The 27,931-nt window shown below is 40.2% G+C and overlaps 1 protein-coding gene across 1 annotated transcript; it reads right to left on the reverse strand.

Moving 5' to 3' along the window:
* Positions 1-250: 250 nt before the first annotated feature.
* LOC109997295 (basic helix-loop-helix ARNT-like protein 1) lies at positions 251-27,902 on the reverse strand. The gene is made up of 18 exons (XM_020651718.3): positions 27,832-27,902; positions 26,531-26,672; positions 15,910-16,021; positions 15,735-15,773; positions 14,526-14,567; positions 14,265-14,422; positions 14,094-14,176; positions 13,912-14,004; positions 12,943-13,060; positions 12,687-12,836; positions 8,676-8,910; positions 8,140-8,246; positions 7,319-7,469; positions 7,111-7,163; positions 6,902-7,013; positions 6,610-6,700; positions 5,514-5,610; positions 251-4,476 (listed from the first exon to the last, which is right to left on the reverse strand). The coding sequence occupies exons 2-18, from the start codon at positions 26,571-26,573 to the stop codon at positions 4,319-4,321; spliced, it is 1,842 nt and encodes a 613-aa protein (XP_020507374.1). The 5' UTR covers positions 26,574-26,672; positions 27,832-27,902; the 3' UTR covers positions 251-4,318.
* Positions 27,903-27,931: the final 29 nt, after the last annotated feature.

Consider the following 27,931-nt stretch of genomic DNA (forward strand, 5'->3'; position numbering starts at 1 on the left):
TTATTAATAATTGATGTGCAGACTGTGATTAAATCTGTAATGTCGTACAAATAAAGAAGGATTTACCTTCAAATCATACAACACGTTGTAGCTTTCTATTGACTACTTACACCCCCTTCACTTTGTTTCCCCACAGTGGTTAAGCATGAATCAGTTAAGATGTTTAGTAAAGGAAGAGTTGTCCAGCTTCTTGTAATAAGAATAATTACTCACTACATGACAACATTGTATCTATGAGAACAACAAAGAGTTCAGACCTTTTATGTAAAAATGCTTTACTTTCAAATACTTCAACCTCCATTCCTCATTACAGCAGATACATTAATGACAATTTGTACATACAAATAGCAGACATTTCCTCTTTTGATAGCAGGTCATGCTCAATATGCTTTAAGGGTGCCCATTTAAAATGGCACTGATGGCAACAGCAAATAGCATCCAGTACCAACAGTTCCGCTTTTAAAGCCAAGGACAGTGCATAATGGCTGACTTATAATTACACCTTGTCCGAAACAAGCTCAAGGCAACACAATCACATTATGCTTTCAAGATTAGAGGAACCAGTGATATAACCAGAGTTTACATGTGCTGTATGAAGGCCAGTCACCGAGCTTAAAAAGGAAAAAAATCCACCCTCACATACTGCGTACATTTCAAGAGTTTATCTTTGATAAAATAATTTACAGGGGCTCACTTTCCCTACGGTAACCACAAGGGACTGGCTTTGACCGACTGGTTTTTCAAGTTAAGTCATAAAGAGAAATGTTTTGATAATGTGTTTCAAGATGATCGTGATCACAACCTTTTGCTGCTACCTCAACCTGTAGTTGCAATGCATTGTGGGCTTTTTTAAGGTAATAAGGACGTTAAAATTGTTCTCAAAGTGTCTAGAACTGTACGTTTTCTTCAAGGTCAAACTTGTTTTGCTATTAAACTCTGTTGTTTTGTCAAGACTTTAAGAATTTTACCAGTTTCTTTATCTGTAAAGGGGGGAAAAAGATACAAATCAACTCCACTGATGGCTGTTTAGACACAAAAGACATGCTTTAAGGTGGAGTTTCTTTTAAAGACACAGTTGATGTAATTGGACATTCAGAAATAGTCAACTAGTCAAATAGTAAATCAACTGCAACATTACTGCCTCCCTAGTAATACAAATACTATGGCTAACTTCTGCGCAGTGATAGGCTGTTTCAATACGATTTAGGGGCTACACAATAGATGAAGTGTGGCAGTATAAAAAACACAAGAGTATTAAAACCAGTCCTCCCAAAACAAACATGTTGGCTTGTCCCTTGTCAACACTGGAACACATTCTCCCAGCAGTCGTAAACCTTTCTTATTTCTCCAGGACCTGGACCTTCACAGACCTCTCTGGAGAACAATATGGTATGTGATCACGCAGTATAGGCATAAGAGGGCTCAGTCATTTAGTGCACACTGGAAACTGAAACAGAAACATAGAGAGATACTCCTTGTGAAGACCACCATCACTGAAAATGTGTTTTTGGTTTTTCTCCATGGTTCTTTTTTTTTAAATTAAAGGGTGCGGCTCTCAGCACGCTGCTCTGCTGTCACATTGTTCTGGTAAAGTGACATCATAAATATGAGATGGTTAAGTATAAGCATGATTGAAGGAAAAAAAAACATGGTCGCCAAATATGGTCCAAGGTATGCAAGTCGTAAGAGTGCAAAGTGGGCAAGAGAAACAGGCAATGCAGACACACAAAATACTTCTTTTGTAAAGGTTGCAATGACTGGTTACGCTTTTGAAACTGAAGCTACACTGCAAAGCTCCAATCTTAGAAGTGCATTTGTCTAATATCTGTTATATGTTCACTTTACAAGTCCAGATAAACATCGCACTTCAAAGTGTTAAAATAAAGAGACAATGGCGTGATTCCTTGTGATAAGTAAAAAAATATCAGCCAATGCTTTGCTTAGGTTTCTTTGAAATGAGATGTACTAACACACTTAAGGCAGACATATTACATACACTATAAATACAGCAGAAAACAAGTATATCCTGTGTAAATGTCTCTCTGAGTCTGACTACAATGAGTGAGAGGCATGAGTCTCACCGGCTATACAGTTGTCAGAGCCGTGTTTACATCATGTTTTAGTCAAGGACTGGAGAAAAGAAGAATAACATACTCACTGCTTATTTGGATGTCATGTGAGTGTCTTTAGATCTCGGTCATTCTGTGTAAATGTATGTGAAATATGAAGCTACGAGTTAACCAAAGTGTGCTAACATTAGCATGCTAACACAACAATGCAGGTCAGAGGTGATTGCAGCTCGAGCAAAAGACAATTTAGTCCGCTGCTTAATTATAGTGCGTTCTAATTGATAACTCCTTTGTGTGAACACAAGTGGAGAGAGGTTGGAGGTGTGTTGCTGGAGGAGAGCGGAGGCTTCAGTATGGCGGAGTGGTTTGTTTTGGTTTAATGCTGGTGCTCAACGGTGACGTCTACTGAATCAAAAAGTCGCCCATTCTTCCTTAAAAAAGTCAAATTTGCTCGCCCCATTTGCAGATATTTTTTACTTATTGCAAGCAAATCAGGCCTTGTTCTTAGCTTTATATAACCTTGAAATAAGATGTTTATCTGGACCTGCCTGGTGAATGTGGTTCATGGTAAGTGTAATGAGACATGTTTGACTAGATATTTCACAAATACATTTGCTAAGATTTGAGATGTTTGCATGTGATGTTTATTTTAAAGGGATAGTTGGCTTATTTTTGAAGTGGGGTTGTATGAGGTGCTTGTCAATAGTATGTCAATTAGCCCACCGCAGATGTTGGTCAGCTCGGCTCACATGGAGAAAACAGCCTGAGTGCAGGCGAGGAAGCTAGGCTATGTATTGTAGCATATGTTTGCTCAATGTAATTTCCAAAAAGTTTGAAGAAAATCCAAGATGAAAACAATTTTGGGGTAAATTTGCGCTACCTTTAAAAGGATATCACAGCGCTTTCCTTTTCCACTAGCAACCTGCTAGCCCTGTTCACACTGCTGTTTCAAGTCGCAATGCGTACCTCCCTGTTACGTTTCACCTTTAATCTAAATGTCACAATGGGAATAATGGGGGGATGAAGTGAGCCCCCCTCTGTAACTTACAGGGGCGTAGTAACACATGCGTTACAGGGGACGAGACAGAATCAGCTGAGCAATGGGCAGGCGCAGCACAGTGTGTTTGTGCATGTCTGACTGTCTTTATGTGGAGCTCACGCTGATGTAAATTCAATATGAACTTACAAAGACATGATGACGGCTGAGCTTATTTACGGTGCTTTTGCCGTAAACGCTTTAAGCTTCTTTCATGGACATAGATTTGTTGGTATTTGTGGTAGGTTTGGTGGAAAGTTGGTAGAAGGTTTCAGTGCTAACTGGGACCAAAACTGTAAACAGGAGTTATTATTCAAGTATTGATTTTTTTAGAAGCAGCCCTAAAGTAGGACGAAACATGAAACATGGAAAAAATGTTTCCTTTAAAATAAATCTTACAGGATCATTAAACACTTGGCGGGTGTATGACTTTTGAATCTTTTGAATGACAGACATGACTTTTGAATCATTTTTGAATATAAAATACAGAATCTTTACGGGCTGTAACTGGACATGTAGTGGTCGGGGTTGTGGGGCAGATACATTTCCACGGTTGCATAATCAAATAGTCTTCGATTCCAAATCATGTAAGGAAAGGGGTTCTTTCCTAAACATTCCTCTGTACTTTCTTTACACAATAGCAGACAAATATTTCTCTGCAGAGCATTTTCACTTATAACTTAAATATTTCTGTAGGGGATCATTAAAAAACAGCGTAAAAAAAAAATGGAACAATCAGACCATGTTGTGAGAAACATGCAAGTCATCACTGGGTACCAAAGGTTTCGCAGATGTCAAAGGTTTGAGGAGTTTCACTAGCAGCGCTGCACGTGGCAGGAGTCTGATTCTCCTCCAGACCTCGCTCACTTGTTGGGAGCAGGCAGAGGATAAACCGTCCTACTGTGGAGAGTCTGCGTTTAAGCGTCTCTAAGGAAGACACTGAATCACCGCAGACTTTAGGGACACAAACCAAACTTCTCTTAAAGCCAGGGGGGACCAACAGGATAATCACAGTCGTAATAATTCCTATTACCTTGTCGAGTGTCTGTTAGGCTTTCTTAAGTGCGACATGTTTGCGACCTTTGGTACATGTTCAGTGGGTTCAATTGTGCAAGGCCAGATCAGTCGGTCATGAGATGAGCGACTGAAAGTCCCATTTCTCTGCAAGCGGTACAAGAGCGTTTAAAAAGGGAGCGGGGAGTCTGTGCCCCTTCTAGAAAGGCCAGTGTAAGTCCTCGAAGTCCCCCGATTGACCCATGTTTACATCCGTCTCCAGCAAACTCATAATGACCGCCATGGCTGCCTCATCGCTGCTGAAGCTGCTCAGGCCCGGCACCACCATGTTGTCCAAGTCCAGCTGGGACGGCTCACCTAAGTGGAACAGAGCGTGTACATTTTAGAAACTATCTGCAATAATTATACCTTCTATTACTCGTTGCAGTGTTCATTTCTAGCTAGAGCAAAGGACGGGCCTCGGTAGCTTTACTGTCTGAATTAAATAACTCAGTTGTACTGTCATTTCAGTTTAAAATGACAAAAAATCCAAAAGTATCTATTCATGTGTGTGTATGTGTGTGTGTGTGTGTGTGTGTGTGTGTGTCTGTCTGTCTGTGTGTGTCCCTTCAACAGGGAAAGTTTCCCACTGTGGAGTGCATTAAGTATGACGGAGTATTAGTGTCACGTCAAAGGGGAAAAAAAATGTAATTTCAATATTAAAGTCGTAAATTTACGAGAATAAAGCCAGAAATGGAGTTGTTAATTTACTATATTTAATCTAAATTAATCTAAAATAATAATTTTAATGAGGCTATGGTTAAAATGATTATCCTAAAAAGGTTGGACCAGAAGAGCGGCCATCAGCCTGCGCAAATTTGATGATATGAGAACCCTCAAAGAGAATATTTCCTCCAAGTCAGTTTGGTTCTTTCTTCAGAAAAGTTCCAGGTACTTGAAGTATCTTTTCAGATCCCTGATATACATGACAATTTGATGCTGATGCTGCCGAAAAAGTATTTACTAAAGTATAACTTCCCAAGATGCTCCACGTTCCCTGATGTTCGTACAGGCGGCTGCTGCTCTTCTGATAGAAGACGACGTTAATCTTATAAATGTATGACTTTATTCTGGTAAATTTATGACTTTAATCTTGAAATCTCAGATTTTTTTCGCCCTTAATGTGGCCCTTATACTCCATATATCCAGTATGTGAACAGGCAACGCAGGAAGATTTCAATTTTAAAAATTGCACATTTACTATATTCCTGATTCCAAATAAGGACAACTTTATGGTAAGAAGCAGCTAATGATGATAAAAGATTAATCTTACTTCTCTTGAATCTTGTAGAGACTTGACTGATCTAAACAAATTGAGCCATAAAAAAAGTGTTGAAACCAAAATGGGCCAGTACCTGTACTTTCAGAAGTTCCACTGCTAGCGCCGGCTCCTGTCCCCGAGTCGGAGTGGGACACTGATGAACTGCCTGCTGCCTCGTCTCTGCTGGACACCTGAAACAAGTCGTGTAATGTTAAACCACTGCACGGGGCCCGACGTTTCACCTTTCTCCACTCAGGTGTGTAATTAAACTCAGAAGCTGTAGTCCCTGTTTTAATCTGAATGTTATCAGTAAAGCACGTCTTCCATTTTAATGAGGCTTAAAAACATACACAGACACTTATAAAGATGAAACTACGACTCCATTTTCTCTAACAAGATGACTTTGCATGTAACAACAGCACGTCAAATTTATGTGATACAAGCCCAAAAATCAATAAATCATTTGGTCTTGACCTGTTTTTGTATTTTGTGTCTACATCATCATCCTGTCAACATTGATTTGTTTGTAATTATCAAATGTATGAGTCACTTGCTTTGATTTGCATATCGATGGAGCACAGCATCAACGTTAGCATAAATCAAATGCTGGTATGTCACTATCGATTTGCATTAAAAGAAAAATCTACATGAATGTTGCAACACATTTCTTTTTTAAGGTTTTATTTTATTTAGAGACAGGACAGTGAATAGATTCAGAAATTGGAGGGAGAGTGTAGCACTCAGTACCTGGAAAGCTTTGGCATGCTGCTCAGCTAACCCAGAGAGCATCCTTCGAGCAGAGCCTTCAGATACAAAATCTGTATTTTCCATTTTTGGAGTGAAATGGTTACATTTATGACGAGAGTGTTCCTGACTTGCAGTAGCCTTTACCTTCTTCTTCAGGATAGGTGTCTGACAAAACGGGCTGCAAAACTGTCTTATTTTTACATTCTCCACGGCAAAGAATCACTGTGAGTTATACGTTCTGCTTTTAGGACAGTGGGTTGATTTTTTTTAGTCACAAAACACTATTAACACAAGTGCAAGACCAAATGAGGAAGAGATTAAAGGTACTACTCGTCCACAGGCGAGAATCTACACAAACCAAAAGTTCCTCACAGGAGCTTTAAATGCTGCATGTTAAATATTCTGCACGTTAAATGTGCTGTAATGATAAAGCAGTCACTCACACTCCTGTTGGTTTGAGGAGAAACCAGTGGACATTTCTCCTGGGCCACTCCAAACGGACTGGAAGCTCCGCTTGATGGAGAAGAGTTCACCCTGATCAGAAACAAAAATACAATCATTAAATGTTCTTTTAACCCATCAAAAATTCTTATTATAAGTATTTAAATAACATATGGTCATGTGACTAGTTCAATATCTTTATTTATATTCTAAACCTTTATCTGCCTCACTCAGTTTTTCACTCTTTATGAGATTACACTTATCTCTACTTCGACTTTTATTTCTACAACAAACCTGTAAGTGTCGACGAGTTCATTTGCAATCTGGGTCCCTATACTGCCTGCGTATATCATCGTCCCCACACTGCTGGCAAGGCCAGGAATTATGGGTAATTGTTTTGTGTCCTCTGTGGAGAGAGGACAGTAAAAATCAATCTTAACATTTTGAAAATAAATCACAGAAAAACAATAAAAGCCTGCATGGATCCACAGTGAGTTTCTTACCTTGAATTGCTTTTGAGCTTGCTGCTTCTTTTTCTTTCGTGTGATTAGGCCCCCTGTTGGTGAAAGTGAGTATTAATGCTGTTTTGGCACAATGATCTGAAGTCATAGTATGTGTATATTATTTGGCTGTACTTATTAAAACCTTCCTCTGTTAGTAACAATGCATCGGTACTCTGAATGAAACCTTCAAATATGACTCAACACTTACGAGACGACTCTGTTTGAAGACACGATAAACTCAACTTCTTTGGTCCATGGGTTCGTGAAACTAAACCACTGACTTTGGAGATAAACGTAGGGGCCGTATTTTGTTTTGAACTTGTAGCACGGCGTCTCGATCTTCCCTTTGCTTCGAAGTGCTGCCAAAAGATGAGACACAAGTGTTATCACAAAGTCGCTGAAAGCCAGTACTTCATCAGAAAAAGGTCACTTCTTCTTTAAAGAGGACATATTCTCCCCCTCCTCCATCTTTTCAAACAGTCCCCCTGTGGTCTAAATGAAACATCTGTGCTGTGCTTTGGTCAAAATATAACATGAATCAAGCACCAGAGGAGGTTTGTGACCCTGTATAAACCAGCTCTCTCAGAACGCTCCGTTTTGGTGTGTGTGTCTCTTTAAATGTAATGAGCCCCATGACATCACACCTCTGTAGCAGACAGACAAATGGCAGACCTGCACACAAGTTTTGTTCTAGGCTGGGGGTGGAGTCCATGGGTGGAGATACCAGGAGAGGGGAGGGGATTTTTTTTACCAGAATCCCACTGTGACATCACAAAATGAGAAAATGTGAAACGGGGCATTTTTCTCTGTGTTGTAAGACTTATGCAGACCACAAACAAAGGACTGGATGGATTTATTTCACATTTTGTGGGTCAGTAGACACTCAGGGTACCCAAATATATGTTCAAAAACACTGTACAAGTGAGAATATGTCCCCTTAACTCCTAGCTCTTCTAGGTAAAATTATGTCAACTCTACTTAGAATTGAACCAGAAGTAAGAGCCACATGTGGCTGCTTTGCTCCATCACCTTGCCTATGTTTCTCTGCGAGGTGCTGCAGGTCGTCCTGGTGGAAGTACTCATAACACGAGGTGCCGAGAACTTCCTGCGGCAAATAACCGATGACGGTCGTCGCTCTGGGAATGAGAAAAAGGTGAAGAGAGAGTTAAGTTATTCTTACTTTCTTTTCTGTCTTTTTCATGTTCTCTCAGGATTGTGCGGGTTAAATATACTGATGAATTAAAGAGTCTCTCTCCCACATGTAAAGTTCAGCAGTCACACATGTAAGAAATGAGGTAAAATGATTCACTATACTTGTCGTATGAAATTACTTCCCAAAGAATGAGAAGGGCTTTTCAAATGATGCCATCAAGATACACAGCTCCTTCTGAGAAACAATGGCAAAGACAGAAAGGATTATCTTAACTGACAGCTGATGAAGCTCATGCTTAGGGAGTCCTGCTCACCAAGACACGCCCCCACCAGTGAGACCCACCGGACTCGTGACAGGTAGAAAGAGGGGAAATTTGTACAGATGGACAGATGGGAAAACTGGGAATACTCACCGTTGGTCTACGAAGGTGAACTTGCCGTCGATGGCACAGCGGGTGACGAACTCGGCGGGCTTGACCTTGACGTCTTTGGGGGGCTGACGGGACGAGTGGGAGAGGAGGCGGCACACGGTCACCAGGCAGGTCAGGTTTGACGTTTCCTTGTCGCCGTCTTCCTCCGAGTCCTGCTGGCTGCTAGGCCAACTGCGCATGTATCCGGTACAGTGGAGGGTGCAGTATCTGCTGGTGTCTGTGCACACAAAAACAAGCAGTTAGAACTGTTTTCTGACATAATGTTATCCATAATGTGTGCTTATTGTTTTCAAATTGCACTGCTACCTACAGTATAACAAAAGAGCAAACTAGAAGGTTTTCCAGTTTTTCTCTGTTTCTATAACCTTTATGTATTTGTGGTCACATGATGTTTATTAAAGACTTTTTTTTAAAGTGAATTTTAAGAACAACAACATAAAACCTCAGGACTGCTGTATGACCGAGAACGGCATGTGGAGAGCGGCGACCACAGTCAAGCAAGTGTTTTATGAAATGTTACGTAAGAGGGGGCCTTGTCCCGGCAGCAGGAGCCAGGCTCTCGAGTAGACGGAGCTCCCCCAACATTCAGCGAGGTGATCTGGCTTTTCTACCACCCGATGCCCCTGACGCCCCAACTACCACCATCAGACTGCGTCGTCCCTCAACCACCACCCGCGCTCCAGTCATCCCCATGGGACTGTGTGGACAACATGACTCGAGGAGTACAAAGGGTCTTGTCTCTGAGAACTCCTGTCTTCAGTATGTCTTGGTCTCGGTTAGTGTGGTCTTGACTACGACACTACGTAAGACCCCTAAGGACATATTTTGTGGGAGGAGCCAGCCAAGGATCCTGTGGTAGTGTCCTGCCTGAGCACACCTCTTTATTTATTTATTTATTTAGTCTCTCCCTGACATATGATAAGATATAAAGATTATGTCTACTTTCACTGGAGGATAGAAGGAGACAGTTTTCAAAAACAGTGTGTGTAGCTTATTGATATGTGATCAGCAGCTATAAAATCAGGAGATGTTTGTTTGTTTGTTTGTTTGTTTTAAGGATTTATTTTTGGGGCTTTTTGTCTGAATTTGATAGTACAGTGGTTTGGACAGTGAATTGCGAAATAGAGTGGGGAATGACATGGGGGGAAAAAAGGAGCAACAGGTCGGACTTGAACCCGGACTATTGCCTTCTTACATGGGGTGCAACCTAACCGCTAGGCCATCTGCGCCCAAGCGTTTAGGAAACGCTTTACCTTTCCTAAACTGTATTTCATTCGCACAATCTCAGAAACAACGACACATTTTATAACACTCAAGGCTCTCTCATTTAAACTATTGTCCAAAAACAAACAAAAACAAAGGAGAGAATATAAATCTTAAATAATTATGAAAGACAAATTTACTAAGAGATAACACTGTTGAACTCTACAGTTGATAATAACTGCTACGATACCATATATCATGTAGTGTAGCTACAGGGATTGACCACTGAGTGGCGCCATGCCCTGTGTTTCCATCACCACAGCCTGGTTTATGGGTAAGAAGGGCTCTGACCATCTCTTTATTTTGTGGTTATACAACGCTGAAACACTGACCTACTTCCTTTGCTGGACTTTAACTGGTGCTTCGTTTTGAGAGAGAAAAAGAAATTTCGATTCAACAAAGAAGTTCTGATAGAACAAGACGACGAGTGTGTGTATTTATCCCTAACATCATCATGAACCCAAAAACATTAACATAACTATCACTGTGAGCTTTCATTGACTTGGGTTTGGAGAGGGATTAGAGCTTCATGAGAGGAGGAAACACGCCAGAGGAAAACAAAAACAAGAGCTGACTATGACCTTTAATAAGCAGTGATAAGAAAGTTTTTATTTCCATAGTGATGCCTTAGAAATAAAGACCCTTACTTTCAAACCATCTCATTACACTTTTACAAAAAGGTGGAGGGAGTCACAACCCACCCACACCCGCCATCATCCACCTGTTCACCAGCTCTAGATCAGATAATTTCCTCTGAGGCGGGCCGGGCAGGGGAATCGTTTTCCACTGTTTTCTGTTCCACTGGCTGCCCTATTGCTGATCTCATTGCTTAGAAGCACATTTGAACAACTCGTTAATCTTTTGGGACACATCCTCGATCTTCCTCGTCTGCTCGGGTGTTCCAGGACTGAACACGGCTGTATACAAAGCTGAGCACTAAGAAATAACTCAGTCAGGCAGTTTCCCATCAGCTGAACGACCTCAAGTGCTCTAAAGAGGGAAAGGTAAAAAAAAAAAAAAAATCCCTGATCCCAAATAGCACTGATCCACAGGAGCTGTGGGTTTGAGAGCGCCAGTGTGTTTCTCCTGGTTTAGTTAGAATCTGTGTATCAAGTTTCTGTCATGATCTGTCGTTAGTTTTCTGCAGATAACACATGTAGCTCCACCAGTATGTTAGAAAACATACACATTTCAGTCTACTTTTTCCTCCAAAAGCAGACATCTTATGGGAGAAATATCCTCTGAGGTGCTGCATTTTCTGTATTAAAAATCCATTTCAGAAAGACAGAGACGAAGTGGGCTTCGGTCAAACCTTTCTGGCACTTGTTAAGTTGCCTCGAGCGTCACATCCCATCCATCTGTTTTTCCAAATGAGAATCATTTGGAAATATTTACCAGGCTACAAAACAGGATGCTGCATTTAGCAACAAATCCAGATCAGGGCCATTTGTTTGTTGAACTGATTGGGAGTCAAGGATTCCATCTGTCCATTACTACATGAGCCATGAACAGATGTGCATTCGTACGTTATATTAACACCATTTTCCAAGTAATTTCCTTGAGATCATGACTTATTCATCTCGTTAACTAAAAAGATCGCTTGTTTCCCCGTGATGAAAAGTTCCTCTCAGTTGTTTTCTCTGGATCCCAACTTCTTTTTAAAGAGGACATATCATGAAAAATCCACTTGTACAGTGTTTTTGAACATATATTTGGGTAACCTGAGAGTCTACTGACCCACAAAATTTGAAATAAGACCATCCAGTCCTTTGTTTGTGGTCTGCATAAGTCTTACAACACAGAGAAAAATGCTCCGTTTCAATTGTGCTCTCCTTGTGATGTCACAGTGGGATTCTGATTAAAAAAATCCCCTCCCATCCCCTGATATCTCCACCCATAGACTCCACCCCCAGCCTAGAACAAAACTTTTGAGCAGGTCCGCCATTTTTATTCTCGCTACAGAGGAGTGGTGTCTACGGGGAAAACTCGGGGGGGGGGGGGGGGGTCATTACATTTAAAGAGACACACACACCAAAACGGAGCGTTCTGAGAGAGCTGGTTTATACAGGCTCACAAACCTCCTCTGGTGCTGGATTCATGTTATATTTTGACCGAAGCACAGCACAACCCCTCTCACCCCCTGCATGACACTGTGGGGGCCCTGAGCAGCTCCTTCAGCAGCAGACTCAGACACCCACCCTGCAAGACAGAGCGCTACTGCAGGTCGTTCATACCATCTGCAGTCAGACTGTTCAACAGTACCCCCACCTGACTCTAATAAAGTTCACAATCAGTAATTCTACACACTGTGTGTGTGTTTTAATAAGAACTGTCCTCTGTCTTTCCACAAGTGAAAGTGTATATAGTATATGCCTAGTATTATTTTATCTCTATTGTATTTTTCTTGCTTTATTTAATCAATGTAAATAAGTTTGTTTTTTTACTTTTTACTATTTTGCAAATTATATTCCTGTGTTAGAGCTGTTGTAACAACAACAGATGGGGTCTAAATGAAACAGATGTTTCATTTAGACCCCAGGGGACTGTTTGAAAAGGTAGAAAGGGGGTATAATATGTCCTCTTTAAACGAGATAAAAAAATTTTGTCCTTTGCTAACAGACAAAAGTGACACGGTCGCCCCTCACATGATACAACTGATATATTTTACCCTCCAGTATGGTTTGGTCTTACTTAGTCTCTGTCTCTAGAAGGATTCGTATGAGAGCCCACCTTTCTTTTTGGAAGTACTCGGCAGCAAATGTTTGTCCTCGTGCTTCCCCACCACCCGGCTGTACTTCATCCGGCAGAAGAAGGACCTCCGGGCTCCGCTGGTCAGATTGGACGGTCTGGCCGGAGTATCTGCCTGGAGCTGAACCCCGGCTGCACACAGAGAGACATTTAATGCATAATGTCAACATGCTTTAGTTCCAATTTCTGCTACCTCATACGTTGTTTTTACTCAAACCTGACATGTCAGCAGACTTACTGGCAGCATCGATGAGGCGTTGGCGAGGGTAGGGCTCTGATGACGCCAGCTGCTCCTTCACCTTACTGATGTCTTTGTGGTGGATGAAATCAAACAGGCTCTGCCCAGTCAGCTCCAACTGTGATGACAAACATCCATTTATTCATCTCTTTATTCATCCCTGTTTTACTGTCTTTGTTCAGGTCACATTATTACAAAACATTGTTTCTATTTCATTTAATCGACAGTGCAGTGCAAAAGTGTTTCACACTTTGTAACTTTGTTTTGCACTTCCCAGCCACCGTACTTTCTAAAGTTAAAGAGTCTAGACATACACTGAGATCTCAGAAAAGAAACATAAAGAGAACTGCTGCGGCCTCTATCCTGTTAAATTTAACTGGTAACCTCCCAAATAGCACATGTTGCCCTACAGGCATTGAGTCAGATTTGTTTGAATGTGGTCAAGATTGCAGAGCAGGTGTGGTAAGCATTATAGCCGCCAAACACTATAAACTAACTATTAAAACATGTATTAAAGCAAAAATGTTGTCCTTACAGAAGAAATAGAAAACAAGCAAGTTTTACTAACAGTATAATCGCGCCTTCATTAGAGCTTCAATCAAATATTTCATGTGTTTTTGTTTCTCATTCAATCCACTGACTTGCACAGATTTGCTTCCAAAACAATGCATTTGTGATTAGACTAAGTTGTAAAGATCTACTTCCTCAACCACAAACCAATTATGTGCACACTGCACCAATGTTCATGCTGAGCGCAGATGAAGTCAGGACCTTTTAATGGAGCTGCTAACTAACAAACGGCACAAACAATACAAAAGACACTCAAGGCTTTACACTTTTCTTCACCATTAATAAAAAAAAAATATCTTATCTTTATTTACAGAGCAGGATGTCGACAACTCATCTTATGAACATTTAAAAACAGATAAAAACAACAAAATGAGTGTGTGTTGTAGGTGTGATACACACCCGTTTAAAGTTGAGGATCTTGGACACAGACTCGGAGATGAACAGGATTTTCGCCCGGTCACAACTAACAACTAATAGGAAACCATCTGCAGCCTGGTAGAAAGACAAAATCATTAGACCAATTCAGATTGAGATTGCATAATAAAGTGTGATGTTGAAAGGGGTTAAACGTGAGCACTCACACTGAGCATAAGGTGCCTGAGGTAATCGTGAGGCAGGATGGAAGGCTTGCAGGTGGTGTCTGTAAAGGCGCTGCTCGTCCCAGCTGAAAACATGATGAGTGAGAGTTATTCAATTGAACAGGATCGATGTAAACGACTGTTTTTTTTATTTTTTATTACCAGATTGCTCACCTTTGAGGGCTTTCAGGTGTTGCACCGCCTTTCGCAGCACAGTGAGTTTGTCAAGTTTCCGCGCCATGGGCTGACAGGCGGGGATCATGGTAGAAAGCTCGTCGATGAGGTTGTTCATTTTATCCCGCCGCCGTTTCTCAATCTGGCTGTGAGGCTCCCTGTAGGCCCAGTCACACGGTCAGTACCACAAGACTTTACAACAGTTGTAAAATGATTCAGAGAATTTCCTTTTTTTAACCTATAAAACATGGATAAAAGTACCTGAAGCATTTCATTTTGATTTGAGTATCCTCTCCTTCAGATCTGCAAAGGGAAAAAAAAAAGAATAATGTTATTCTTTGCCAAAATGTTCACATCAGTCTAGAGCTGGGACCAAATATAGATGCAGTAATTTATCCTCGTCCTGACTTGAGTGATACAATTATGACAAAAGCTGGTGCAAAATATGGACTTTTTAGCCCGTTTCCACCAAGTGGTACAGTCTGGTTTGGTATGGTACGCATTGATTGGTGTTTCCACTGTCAAAAGTTTGGAATGGTGCCAAACTAACTGATTAGTAAAGTCCTTCTTTTTTGGTACCCTTCTGTTCGGGTGCAAAGTGGACTGATCCAACCCCTGAAAGGTCGAGCTAGACACGCTGCAGTCCGTTGATTGGTTGAAATAATTGTCACTTCCCGTGCGACAGTTTTAAAAAAGGGAAATAAACAAAAAAGCGCCATGTTTAAATATCCCATGGAGACAAGTTTCAATGTCGTTTTTCTATTTTGGGAAAAAAAAATTCTCTTCTAAGATTTAAAATTGTTTCCTAACTTCCAAAAATTTTTTTGGGGCAAATCAGTCACTCCCTGCTAAGTGCTAATGCTAACTCTTTCACTCAGTATGATGCCAAATGGAGCAGCAAAAAATTCAGCCAGTCTCACAGATGACTGGAGTAGATCCTGAAGTATGTACTCATTCATAAATAAACTTTGAATCATGAATCCAGAATCGTTTTGAATAGAAAATCGATTCTGAATCGAGTCGTGAGACTCCCGGAGATTCCCAGCCCTAACGCCTAGCACAGCGCCATGGAGGACCTCGGAGGTGCAGACCTTCCTGAGTATCAAGAAGAGGCTGAACTTCAACTTTACTACCGTGCTCTAAACAGATTTCACTGCTAATTTTGACTCGCTGCGTCATCTCTTCATGACTCCTCCTGCTACCCTCAAAAAAGACGAGCTTCAACGAGGGCTCATTTGACAAAAAGAAGAAGACAGCGGCATGATGTCGCACAGCAGAGATAAGAAGTGAAGAGATGATAAGAGGTGAAACTGACACCAGATCGCAGTTAATAAAATAACTTTAATCCTGCACGTTATCATTGATGTATCGTATCAGCTCGTACTGTATCGGATCTTATTGTTTCATATCGTATTGTATGTTAACCCCTCCATAAGACAGTGTGTGAGTACATTGAAGAGGTCAGTGTACCTGCTGAGATCATCATCCATTGGGAAGTCAAGGCTCTGCCTAGAAAATCAAGTGGACAAATGTTAGCTGTTATCAAAAAGAAACAGCAGAATATATGCATCGATTTATTCTCAATAAACATAAAGCGCTAAACGGGTTTGATTTTTCTTCACAGACAACATACTGCTCCTCTTACCGTCCGTGGGGGTCTGACCTGTCCTCCACATCTCCCTTTCGTTTCCTTGGCAGCTCGACAGCTGCCAGCGAGGATCCGGCTTGACTCAGAGCTTCCTCCTCTGCAGCGGGATCTGATACATTAAAACAAACCATCACAGGGAGGTGAGTAACTGAGAACAAATACATCAAACCTCCAGATCTCTGAAGGCTGTCGGGGGGGGGGGGTACCTTCAATAAGGTACTATGAGTGATATGCAGAGATTTTATAATGTCACTTGGGACCGTTTGGTTTGCTGCACATATCGAGAAGTTCATTAAATAAAACTCATCATGAAGAAACAAACAGGTCAGACTCAAGTTCTTATTAAGTACAAAGGCCACTTCTTTGAACTGCATTTATAAAAACTGGTTTCTTACATTTGCTTTCAATCGGTTCACCACAAATATTTCAATGTAGCCGCATATTCCAACGTGAATAAGGAAAACCACGCCTGGGTTGTATAACAGAAGGTTCAAATGCTGATATTTAAAAAACAACCACATGAATGAACTGCCGGGCTTTACCTTTGTGCGGGGTTTGCCAAAGTTGGCCAAGCATTTAATTATCCTTCTTGAAGAGCTGGGAACAATGGACAGTGGTGATGGCTCACTGATTTATGACTGTAATTAAGTTTATCCTTTGACTCTGACTCTGTTCAAAAGTTATGAATTCTTTCTAAGTCACTCGGTTCAAACTGTCATTGCCACTTTGATTGAGAGAAAGAAAGGTGAGATGGGAAAACGAGTAATTCAGAGTCTATGGAAGTAAAGGAAAGCCAGAACCTTATTGATTTGACTTAATAGATTTTTTTCAATTTGGATAACCATCCATCTTGGTTTGAATTTCTTTCTCAGATTTGAGGGGTCACGAGCCACCAACAGGGGGGTCGTGAGATGCCTTCAAAATAAATGAATACAATCAAAATGAATTAAAATGGATTATTTTCCCCATTATTATAAATATATATACAAAATAGTTCAATTTCAAATCAAACCATAACATTAAGTGAAATTAAATTAATGTTTAAAAATATTTAAATTTTAGTTCGCACACAGCACCACCCATAGGTGTCTGCTCCTCTTTACACATAAATATGTTTTTTATGTCCACTTAGTGCTTAAGTCTGTACATGGAGATTGAATTCTTCTTCTAGTCTTTCTTACAATAAACTGTGATATTAAACACATTTATAGTTTTTAGGCTGTTGCATTTTCTCTTTTGTTCTTCTTTTGTTTTTACCTGTGATTGGAGAGGCCTACCACGTGTGTGTGTGTGTGTGTGTGTGTGTGTGTGTGTGTGTGTGTGTGCGAAAAGTTTGGGAACCTCTGCTCTAAAACATCCGACAGTTATGACATCAGTTATATCTTGTAAAAGTTATAATAGCCTTTTTTTCTCCCATAGACTTATGGAACATTTTATTGACTTAATTATCTTCTATTCACTTTCTTTATTTCTAATATTCTGGCTTGTCTTTACTTCCATATAAAATACAGATGAGTTTGTTTATCATGAAGACCTTCTCATGATTGTTGGCATCTTTTTGAGATTCGTTTTGAAGCACGTATCTGAAACCATTTTTGTTTTAAAAAAAAAAAAAAACCAAAACAACTTTTCTTAAGAGCGAACAATGACAGTGATTCATGATTCTTTTTTTGTAATGGTGGTTTATTTTTAAATGGCTGACATCTCAGGAATGTCCATCTTACTGTGGAAGAAAAAAAAAAGACATATGGCCCTTTAAACGCTGACTCATGGCTGCCAAAAACGAGTGGGAGACTGCCAGAATTCTTCTCTTCCGTAGATTTAGTTACTCACCAGACCAATCCCCCCTCACACACACACACACACACACACACACACACACACAATAGCCTTGGCACGGCCTTTCTCTGAAGTCATCTGTTTCCAGGCGGACTCCCTCAGCACTTTCTGAAGGCTGCCACTAGAGGGCGCTAAACCTCCAGCTATTCATGGCAATTGGCAGTTTAGCCGGCACGTGAGAGTAAATGGGGTTTGGGCTCTCGTCTTACCTAACCTTATATAATGTGGTAACACTGACCTACTTCCCTCTCAGGGCTCCCGTAAAGCCGTAGAGTGTCACATCTTTTTTTTCCGGGGGGGGGGGGGAAGTGTTGATAAAAGTGAACTCATCTTTTCTGTGACTGACCCATATTCTCCTGCTCTGAAAAGGAAATGATAATAAAGGATGTTTTTTATTTTATTTTATTATTATTAACCCAAAATTTTCTGCTCGTTAAATAATAAACCAGATCCATCAACAAACACGGTGCAAAGCAGGCGCAATTTGAATGTTTACCCTGAACTTTTGCACCGTGAAACGAGAGTAGCACTTTTGAAGAGGTTCCTGAAAAGAGGGCTGGAAATAGACTTCAAGAAGGGCGTAAATCTAAAGGGTCACGGTGACCTTTTCAAAACGCTGACATATAAACAAAGCAGATAAAACTCAAACACAGGCAGAACTTTTAATGTGTAACCAGCAGTGGAGTGACTTTTAATGATACTGATATCTGTTTCTTTAATCCCTCCAGAAGAGTTAAAGGGTCGGCTCTGACACAAAACTGGAATGTGGGAGCGAGCGCGTGAGGACTCTCCCTTCCACCGACCACAACCAGCAATGCTGCCCAACATGCATGCCTCCGACGTCACACACTCCTTCCTCTTTCCTTGTTATCCAGGAAAATGTTCCTCAATGCATGGGCACCCTTGTAAGCCATGCCAGCTGACCATCTGAAACGTGCCATCTAGGAGGCAACAGTGCCCGCGTTATGTGGTGGTCAGACCACCTAAAGACAGACACTTTTTTTTTTTTTTTTTTTTAAATCAAGCCCGAGCCAAAAGCTGCTGATGTCGTGCCGGGTGCTGACGAGAGGCCGAGCCTGCAGGGCAGCAGATGACAAACCAGATTATAGAAACCCAGAAACATAGACCACCTCCTATAGATACGCACGATATGACCTAAATGAGCCTCTGTGGGGATTAACATGTCATCATACTTGAATAACTAAAAGGTATTTGGTCATACAAAGTAGTTTATGATGGCCTGGTATAGATTAGACACCACCAGAACGCGAGTTCTCGCAGTACAATCCATCACTCGGCTTATTCAGCATGAAGATTTGAATGTCAAACAGACACCACGGTGGAAAGCAAAAAAAAAAAAAAAAAAGTAAGGAAATGCATAAAATATGTTAAAGCATGTGCAAATCTCCAACTAGATTTGACACGCTTTAAACACTTCTGGCAGGAATATCAGAGACAGCTTATTGTTTTTACATTCCTTTTGCTCAAGCTCAGAACGCCCGGCAAAGACAAAAAATTCCACGAAAGCAGCTATGAGCAGCTATGTTGTCCTCCGACAGGGAGCCAAGTAATGAGAGGAAAACAGATGTCACAAGAGGAAAGTGGTGAATGTTCAGCAGAGTGTTCAGGCCGCACAAATGACAGTGACATCAATCTGGATTCAAGCTGATGGGGCTCTGCGAGGACTGTTTGCGCAGGGGACAATATGTTTGAGAGTAAGACTGTTAAATATTTATCAGGGTTTGCATCTGTATTGACTTAGTCTGTAATTCCTTTTTCTCAAAGAAGCAGAGGATGGTGTTCTTCATGCTAACGCTATGCTGATCACAAAACCACAACACCTTGTAGATAGAAGTAAAAGCTTAAAAGGTGCATGATGTAGTTTTGGTAGAGAAATGCGAAAGTTGAAGAAGTGTACAGGTTATTTGGGTTTATGTGAATAACTCTATACACAAACTGTCCTCAGAGGAAAATGTGGTCCCAGGAACACTGTTCGAAGACAAAATGCTACACGAGAAGTTATGGTGGTGGGTCCGAGACAGTGAAACTGTAACACTCCTGGTAGCTTTTAAGCTCCAAACAGTGTCCAGGGAACCATTTTTTTTTCTTTGCGCAAATTTGTGTATTCGGTTCAGAAAATATAGCATCGAATTCACTTTAACTTTAAAATGTCACCACCAAATCTACATAGTGCACCTTTAATGAACATAATTTGCCAACATTAAAAGTACTTCTTTGGGTTTCTAAGCATTTGTTATACTTCTTATAATCTTCAGTGTTTACGCAGAACGTGCATCTTATTGTAGCTAACAGCACATTACCAAATTTCCCCATAAATTTTCATCTTATTTTGTTAAAATAATTACCTGTCTCACAAAAATTATGTCCTTTATTTTTTAGATTTGTTATGGGGGGGGGTGTTTTGTGCCTTTATTGTAGAGATAGGACAGTGGATAGAGTCAGAAATCAGAGAGAGAGAGAGAGAGAGAGAGGGGAATGACATGGAGCCACAGGTCGGATTTGAACCTGGGCCGCCCGCTTGGAGGACTACAGCTTCCATACATGGGACGCCGGTGGTGCACTAACCAATGCGCCTGTCCTTTATTTTAAATATTTGTTTTTAATTTTTAAGGTTGTGAATTACACTACAATTGAAGAACCCAACATTTATCAGAATGTTTTATTTATGTTGTGTTTTTGTCTGAAGAGAGCACTGGCCTCCGTTTGTGGAGTGGCTGAACAAGAGTTTCCTTCGACACTGTTTTTTATTTATGTTTTACACCGCAGACAATTCATCTTATCAGCGTTAACCTCTGAATGAGTGTGCAGTCATAGTTCAGTCAGTTATGTGTTTTAAACTGTTAGGGTTAACCTCTGGTCTGTTTGTTAACATTACTTATTCAAATGAGTTTTAATAACCAGAATCATTGGTCGTGTGATTGGTGGGTAAAAGTGGCATAACATCGTAATCTCTGGATAAGGAGCTTATTTCTTGAAAGGTCATGTCAGAAAAATTCTTTGTGCACATTCTAATTTTACTACTTTGGGGGACGGGTTTGTATTTACACGTTAACTGAGGGATTCAAATAATTCACACGATACAGCGACACATTTTACCCAGTTTGATAAGTTGCTGCGTTATCGTCGATGGCCCAAATGCAGCATGTCAATGCATCTGTCCTACATTTATCCTATTCATCAAGTCAGTGCTGAGAGAAAAAAAAAAAAAAATCATCAACATTGCACACAAAGAGGACTAACAAACAGTGCAGTCTGTAACATCTCACCATGGACGTCTGACTTCCTTTCATCCTTTCATGAGGCTGATAGCGCTCATCACCTTTGGCTCAGACGGCCGTGCCTGCATACTTATTTTTCAAATGTTGGTCGGCGTTAAATAACTAGCCTTCTATGCAAAAATCCTTCAGATGCCCGCACACTAAAGCACTTCCCTCATCGCCGGATGGTCGTGTTAAGAACCATCAACAGCATCACGGTCGCTCCCCTTTGCAAATTTATGAAACGTTCAAACGGATAATGTGTACAATGGATGTAAACAGTGATTTCCTGCGTCTAGACGTCTTTCTTTTTTTCCCGTCTGAAAAAGCTCCTATAACTCATTTTGACCTCCTTATAGTTCCCTGCAAAGTAAGCTGGACTGTTCCCCGGCCCGCAGCTTGTGGTTTATTTGCTTCAGCGTTAACTCTGGTTTATTATTTCTGCTCCTTGTTTTGGAGATTCATTAGAGTCAACGCCTCAGTCACATTCATGAGGAAGCTTTTCTCTATGTGCCTTGTCATTCAAACATGTAATACATCATCACAAATGTTGGAGCTTGGAATTGTTCGAGCACTTCTTTGGCTTTCATGAATTTGATTTGATTTGTTTCATACGTCAAAGAAAAAACATTAATCCAAAGAGTACAGCAAAGACGCATGAAAAGGACGCCCCCCCCCCCCCCCCCGGATACGCTTCCATACGCTTTTAGATGGGAGCACAACTCACAAAATACAACAACAGACAACACTTTAGTCCCTAAACATTACATTAGTCTGTGGTTATATCAACAGTAATGAGTTCATGCCTCAGCAGTAGCTCCATAAAGATCCTCAGGGCTCCAAAAGAAAATGTCAGACTATGAGGGTGAGGGTCCGTCAAGCCAAACAAGCAGGGGCAACAAGCAAACTCACTACAGCCATCAGTAGAAGCGACAGGAAATGAAAAATAAAAAGTTATAAAGCACAAAATACAACTGGTTAGATCATAAATCTATATGAATACATTTACATTTCAATACATTTAATCCGACTTTGCCCTTAAATAGAAAGTAAGTTTGTGTTCGCTACATTTAAATTAAACATATTTTGACATTGATGACAGATGGCGGTTAAATGTGACGCTAATGAGAGGACGAAGCTTATCATCTGTTCATTTTTAATTTTGGGTCAACTCTGGTTGAGTCAGCGTCGACCACGTGGTTTCTTAATAACCGCACAATAGAGCTAGCATGCTGTGATAGCCCGCTAACCTCTGACTGACTTTCCTTCATAGCAACAGCGTCTTCAAGCTGGTCTTTAGAGCGCTCCACCAATGAGCGATAAAACAGGGTTTTTTTAAACATTTTGTTCTTTACTAAAACTTAACTGATTATAACGTTACAGAGTTTTTGTCCCAGCTAAGATTAGGAGTATGAATTTAGGAATAATAGTGGCAAGGCCTTCTGGTAATAGTACAATGCTAACATTAGCGCCTTTGAGCTAACCGCCAGAGTGTGTTAGCCTAAAGTGGATACATTACTGCTGAAAAAAAACATCAAAATAACAACTAAAGATGCAAAGACCAAGAAGAGACAGAAAATAAAGAGATCCTTTCAACCACTAAGAGGTCAGTAATGATGACAAAGACGTTCAAAACAACTACAAAGAGACAGAAAACACTCAAAGAAAGAAAATAACAACCAGAAAAGAGACGGGGAAAGAGAAAGGCAACAACGAAGAGTCAAAGAAGAACGACAAAGATACACAAAGCAACTGCAGAGGCAAGCAAAACAACAACAAAAAGATGGAAAAAATACACAAAAGGAGCCAAATTATATCTATCAAGAGACATCAAATAACCTTAAAGGGACGCAATACAATCCCCAAAATGACACAGACAACTACAAAGAGAATAAAAACAACCATTACTACACACGAATAAGTACAGGAGATGCTTATCAACTATCAGGAGATGTACAACAACTTAAAAAGATGTTTCATGACAACAAAAGTTCATTTAAAACATCACACAAAATCAACAGAGAGAAGCAACTCAACAGCAAAGACACAAACAACTAAAATGAATTTCTAAACAATCACGAAGAAACACAAAATAACATGTGAGGCCTTAAAGAGGCACACAAAGAATCTACTAAAAAGCATCTTAACATTCCCGCTACAGAGATGTACAATTACAAAACAGAAAGAAAAAAAAAGGCGAACACTCAAACGGTAGAAACACTTCTGGTGCACAAAGAAAACAGAAAAATCAGCTCACTCCATGCCCTTTAAAGTTTCTATTATCTGGGTAGAGCAGCAGCGTACAGATCAACAACGGTCGGTTTCAGCGCAAAGCCTTCATCAGCGTAACCTGAACAATGACCACTTGAACCTTCAGATGAACCAACTTTACCACAAAACAACACAAAAACACCTGCAACAAGAAAGAAAAGCCCAAGACACAAAGGCGCAAAACAACCAGGAAGTGTTACAAAAGTATTAGAAATGACAAGTTACAGTAATTTTCTTCATTTCAGAGTTCGCCCCATTTTCTTAAAACTGTGCCGCCGCCACACACACACACACACACACTATTTCTAACAATAATCGGTGAAATAGTTGATAAATGTAATATTTCTTGGAGTATTGTGATTTTTTTCCATGTGATGAAAGACATTTAACAATTTTATCTACATCAGCTTGTGTTTGTTTCCTTTATTTGATTAATGTCACGATAATTATTCTAATGACGTATCAACATCAGTTTACTTGTTATCCGAGATATCATGGCTACTATTGGCTAATACAGTCGGCAAATGAAGCAGCGGTGATAGGAGGAGACGCATTGTAGTAGCTTTAGCGATAGTGATTGTTGTACAAAAATTATACAGCAGGGAAGTTAAAGGTTAACAACCATCATTAAACTCAATGACACTGAAATAACCCATGTCATATATAAGTGTATAAAGGAACAGAGTAAATATTCAGGGGACACTGGTTGTGTAACTGGGTCACATGTTGAGTCAAAATAAGTATCTGTAACTGTCTCCCCAGCTGAAGCTGTAGGTCAATATGTCATTAGTGGACCACCTGGGACATTTATATTGCATTATGCTGGAGCTCAGGCCGCCTGCTTCAAGGAACACACAATCAACAGTGCTGTGATGGTTGTTTCAGATTGATGCAGACAAGGCAGGCAGGCCTTAAATCCTGCACTCACAGTACACTATGTTCTGAGTTATTTCAGGTTGACTGCAACTCCTCAGGAAAAGAACAATGCATGTTGCTTCATTAAAAAAGTATAATGGACGTCAGAGAAAGGGAGCATCCAAGCATCTGGTTAGCCCAAAATGTTGGAATAAAATCACCCAGTAATGAAGCACCTAGTAGGTATGTATGATATTTTTAAAAGCCATAAAGATCTAACAACAGCAGCCAATACTTATAAGATGCTTTAGTTGAAAAGGTTTCTTGTCCAATTACATGAAGAATAAAAATAGGGCCAACACTTAAACTTTTGCTTGTTCTAATTAGTTGGCCTTCAACGCAGAGGAGGAGATTATTCGTTTACACTACTAAATACTGAAAGTAGGTGTTGTTGGTTACCAGGTGATTTTTTTTACTTTTGATATTTGACTTAAAAGCTCTTATTACCCTCCCCATGTCCAAAAACATATTTAAATATGATTTTAAAATTAAGAATAAAAGCTGCAGGATACATTGTGATGCTAAAACATTTTAAATTTAACTTTTAATTGTCAAATACATGTGAAACATATAATTAGTTTAAATTATGTACAGAAGTGTTTTAAGGAGTGATAAATTGTTAAAAAAAAATTATTTGTTACTGTTTTTTGAGTTTTCTTTTAAAATTGATTTTATTATTTGTATTTTGTCTAACAAAGATGATTTTTCAGTGTAAAGGACTTCCACCTCCATTTTTTAAGCTTTATTATTATTATTATTATAATATTGAGAATCAGATACTCTCAGGCATTTTTATGTAGCCTAAAAAAACAGTAATGACTTGGTACCTGATTGTTATTATTAAAGGGATTTTACAGAAAATATTAAAGCATAACTGGTCAAAGTAAGCAAAGTATCATTTATTTTTTAATATTGGACTTTTCATTTTTACTTTATTGTGAAATAAACCCCGTCAAAAACACCCGTCATGCTACTAATCAGTGGTTTTAATTTTTTATAGAAATATATTCCTCTGAGGAGAAGAAAAAATAAAGAGGTAACCTACGAGAATTGTTGGGTTTTTTTTATGAATAAAACATCGATTTAGTGTTTTACGGAGTAGCCTACCAAAAGTAAAAATAACTTGTGTACCGACTACTTTCAAATAAGCTTTCTGGTGAATAAATTCGTTTCAATATTCGTTTTAAATTACGAGAATAATTTAAATGAGTTGAAGTAATTGAGTATTTTTAACATCAGATTCGTGTTATAGTTATTTGTAATCACAATGTGTGTTAATGGAAAGTCGCTACGTGTGTAGGCCTCTATGGGATCTTTACGTAGTCTACCCATGGCACTGTCGTACTTTATTTTACTTCTCGGTACCTATTAAAGTTTGAAAATATGTTTTCTGTGATTAAAAGAGTTTATATTTAGAGGCATTGTTGCAGCGCGTTCGAAAGGGCCTGCTGTGGAAAGTTTCGATAGCCGACATTATTGTAGTTTTTCGTGGTGTGTTTTGTAGGCGACAGGGAGCGGTGAAGGCAGCGCTGCTCTACTGATCCACTGACCCAGATTTGAAGGATCTGAACGAGAGAGTGAAACCACGTGACTACATTAAGCCTCCTTAGTGAAGGTTATGGAAACAAAAAACTGTTTCGTGTTAGGGAAAGGTGTAGGAAACGAAAATAAAGTAGAAACAATGGCGTGTTAAAAAAAACAAAAACGTTTGTCGAGTTTAAAGGAACGTAGTCGTCATGGATACTGTCACGTGGTTCCCTCCCGAAAACGGAACAAAGCGCGCCCCGCCGCCGGAGACGAGCACGTAAAACGGAATAATGAATGGACAGACTTCCACCGGTGCGACTACGCTACCGGCAAGACAGTTCACCGGCTGCCAATTTACATTTTCGGGGAATAAGAATAGCAGGGAGGCTGCTCCTGTCGCCGGTGCGGCAGATAGGCCTAGCAACGCGCTACTTCCGGCCGGCTCCAGTCGGTGCAGCCGCTCTACCGACATCAGGGTCGCTTGTGTTGTCACAGCTTCTAAATGCCCCCGTAAAGTTAAAACTACAAAAAAAAAGAACGGTAATAGCAAGACGGGGGTCGTTATCTGCCGTTAAACTACACCCTTATCAGTCGGTAGAAGTTCAGAATAACTTTTTAATGAAGTATTTAATCTGCTTTCTTTTTGTCCCAGCCGAAGGATGGACTAAAAAAATAAAACTGAACTAGTCATAACACAAGTCAGGAATGACCTGAATTACACACTGTAACAATTAATTCAATAAATGACTACTACCCCGCATCCCCTCCCCCCCCTCTCAAACACTCACCTGCTGGCCCAGCCGCCTTCCCGTCAGAGCCACCGGCCGACATACCTGCAGGCTGGAGCCGGTGTGCTCAGTGAAGGCTACGGAGCAGCGCCGCGCATGTGGAGCCACCAGCTGTAGTAGTAATGGAGAGGAGAGGAGGGAGCTGCAGAGAGGAGAGCCGGGTGTTGTATAATTGACTTCATTTTTCTCCCTCACCCTCCTCCTCCCGTATTTTTTTTTTTTCTACAAAGGAGGGAGGAGGAGGGGGGTGTAGAAATGTGAGGGATGTTGTGTGAGAACGGAACACCCATGTCCTTAAGGATACATGGAAAAGAGAGTAGAGTTCACACTTGTCTCCTCCTTCCTTCATCGCTTTTTTTTTTTTTTTTTTTTTTTTTTTGGTTCATTCATGCCAGGTTTTACTCGACTGAGCTGTAAACGGCTTTTCAGTGGGACAGCTGGCTTGTCCATTCATTTCAGCTCGACTCTCTCTTGAATCGGCATCCACTTCATTTAACAAAAAAGCCTAATAAAGCAACACATACTCACGTTTTCTACATGGATCAGCTGGCATTTACAGCAGCTACCCAAGGCATAGCTTCGTCAAAGTATCCAGAGGTTTAAATAAAAATGTTTTTGTATTTTTTAATATGATTGTGTTTTTCATTTAATGGCATAAAACGTGCAAACACTGTATTTTCGCTGCAGTGAAGATTTTCTGCTGATCTGCATTTAGCATCACCGAGCTTGTTGGCTAAATCCCTATCCGCATACAGAATGATCTCAAATGAAAAAGGTTGAAGAGGAAACTTGAGATACGATTATGACAATAGTTATTCTAAATTTGTATCAAACAGAGCCGGCCCATCTTTGACGGGACGGTGAGAGATTGATTCCTGCGGTGCTACGCTCATTTTCTGAAAAAGAAGTGCCGCCTGCGCGTCACCGATCTGACTTTGCTACTCTCTCGCTTTCCTCCAAACAGATCGGCGATAAGAAGGAGGTCTCACTCTGTGTTTTTTCCATGGTATTAAATTATCAATTTGCGTTCAAAACAACTATATGGAAACAAAAAAACGTGTTATTGCAAAACCCACGAGACCAAAACTATTACTTTGTTTTTATAAAGACATTTATTCCAGCTATTTTTTAAATATTAAAATGTCAATTATAAATATTAAATTGATATGGTTTTTCACACAAAAAAAGTTCTATAATAGATACTACATCTGTTCCTCTATTTTTTAAAGGTCCAGAAACTACGAATTGTAAGATAATGTTTATTCCAAAGATTGAATTCTAAGACACAAGATGTTACCTACCTCAGTGAAGGGTTCATTCCCAGTGTATGAGCAGGGCACGTTTCAAGTTTCCACATCACACTCGACTTGTCTAAGTTAGATATTGCACCACTGTTGGCTT

This window comes from Labrus bergylta, chromosome 23 (assembly GCF_963930695.1).
Source record: "Labrus bergylta chromosome 23, fLabBer1.1, whole genome shotgun sequence".
NCBI classification, from domain to species: Eukaryota; Metazoa; Chordata; class Actinopteri; order Labriformes; family Labridae; genus Labrus; species Labrus bergylta.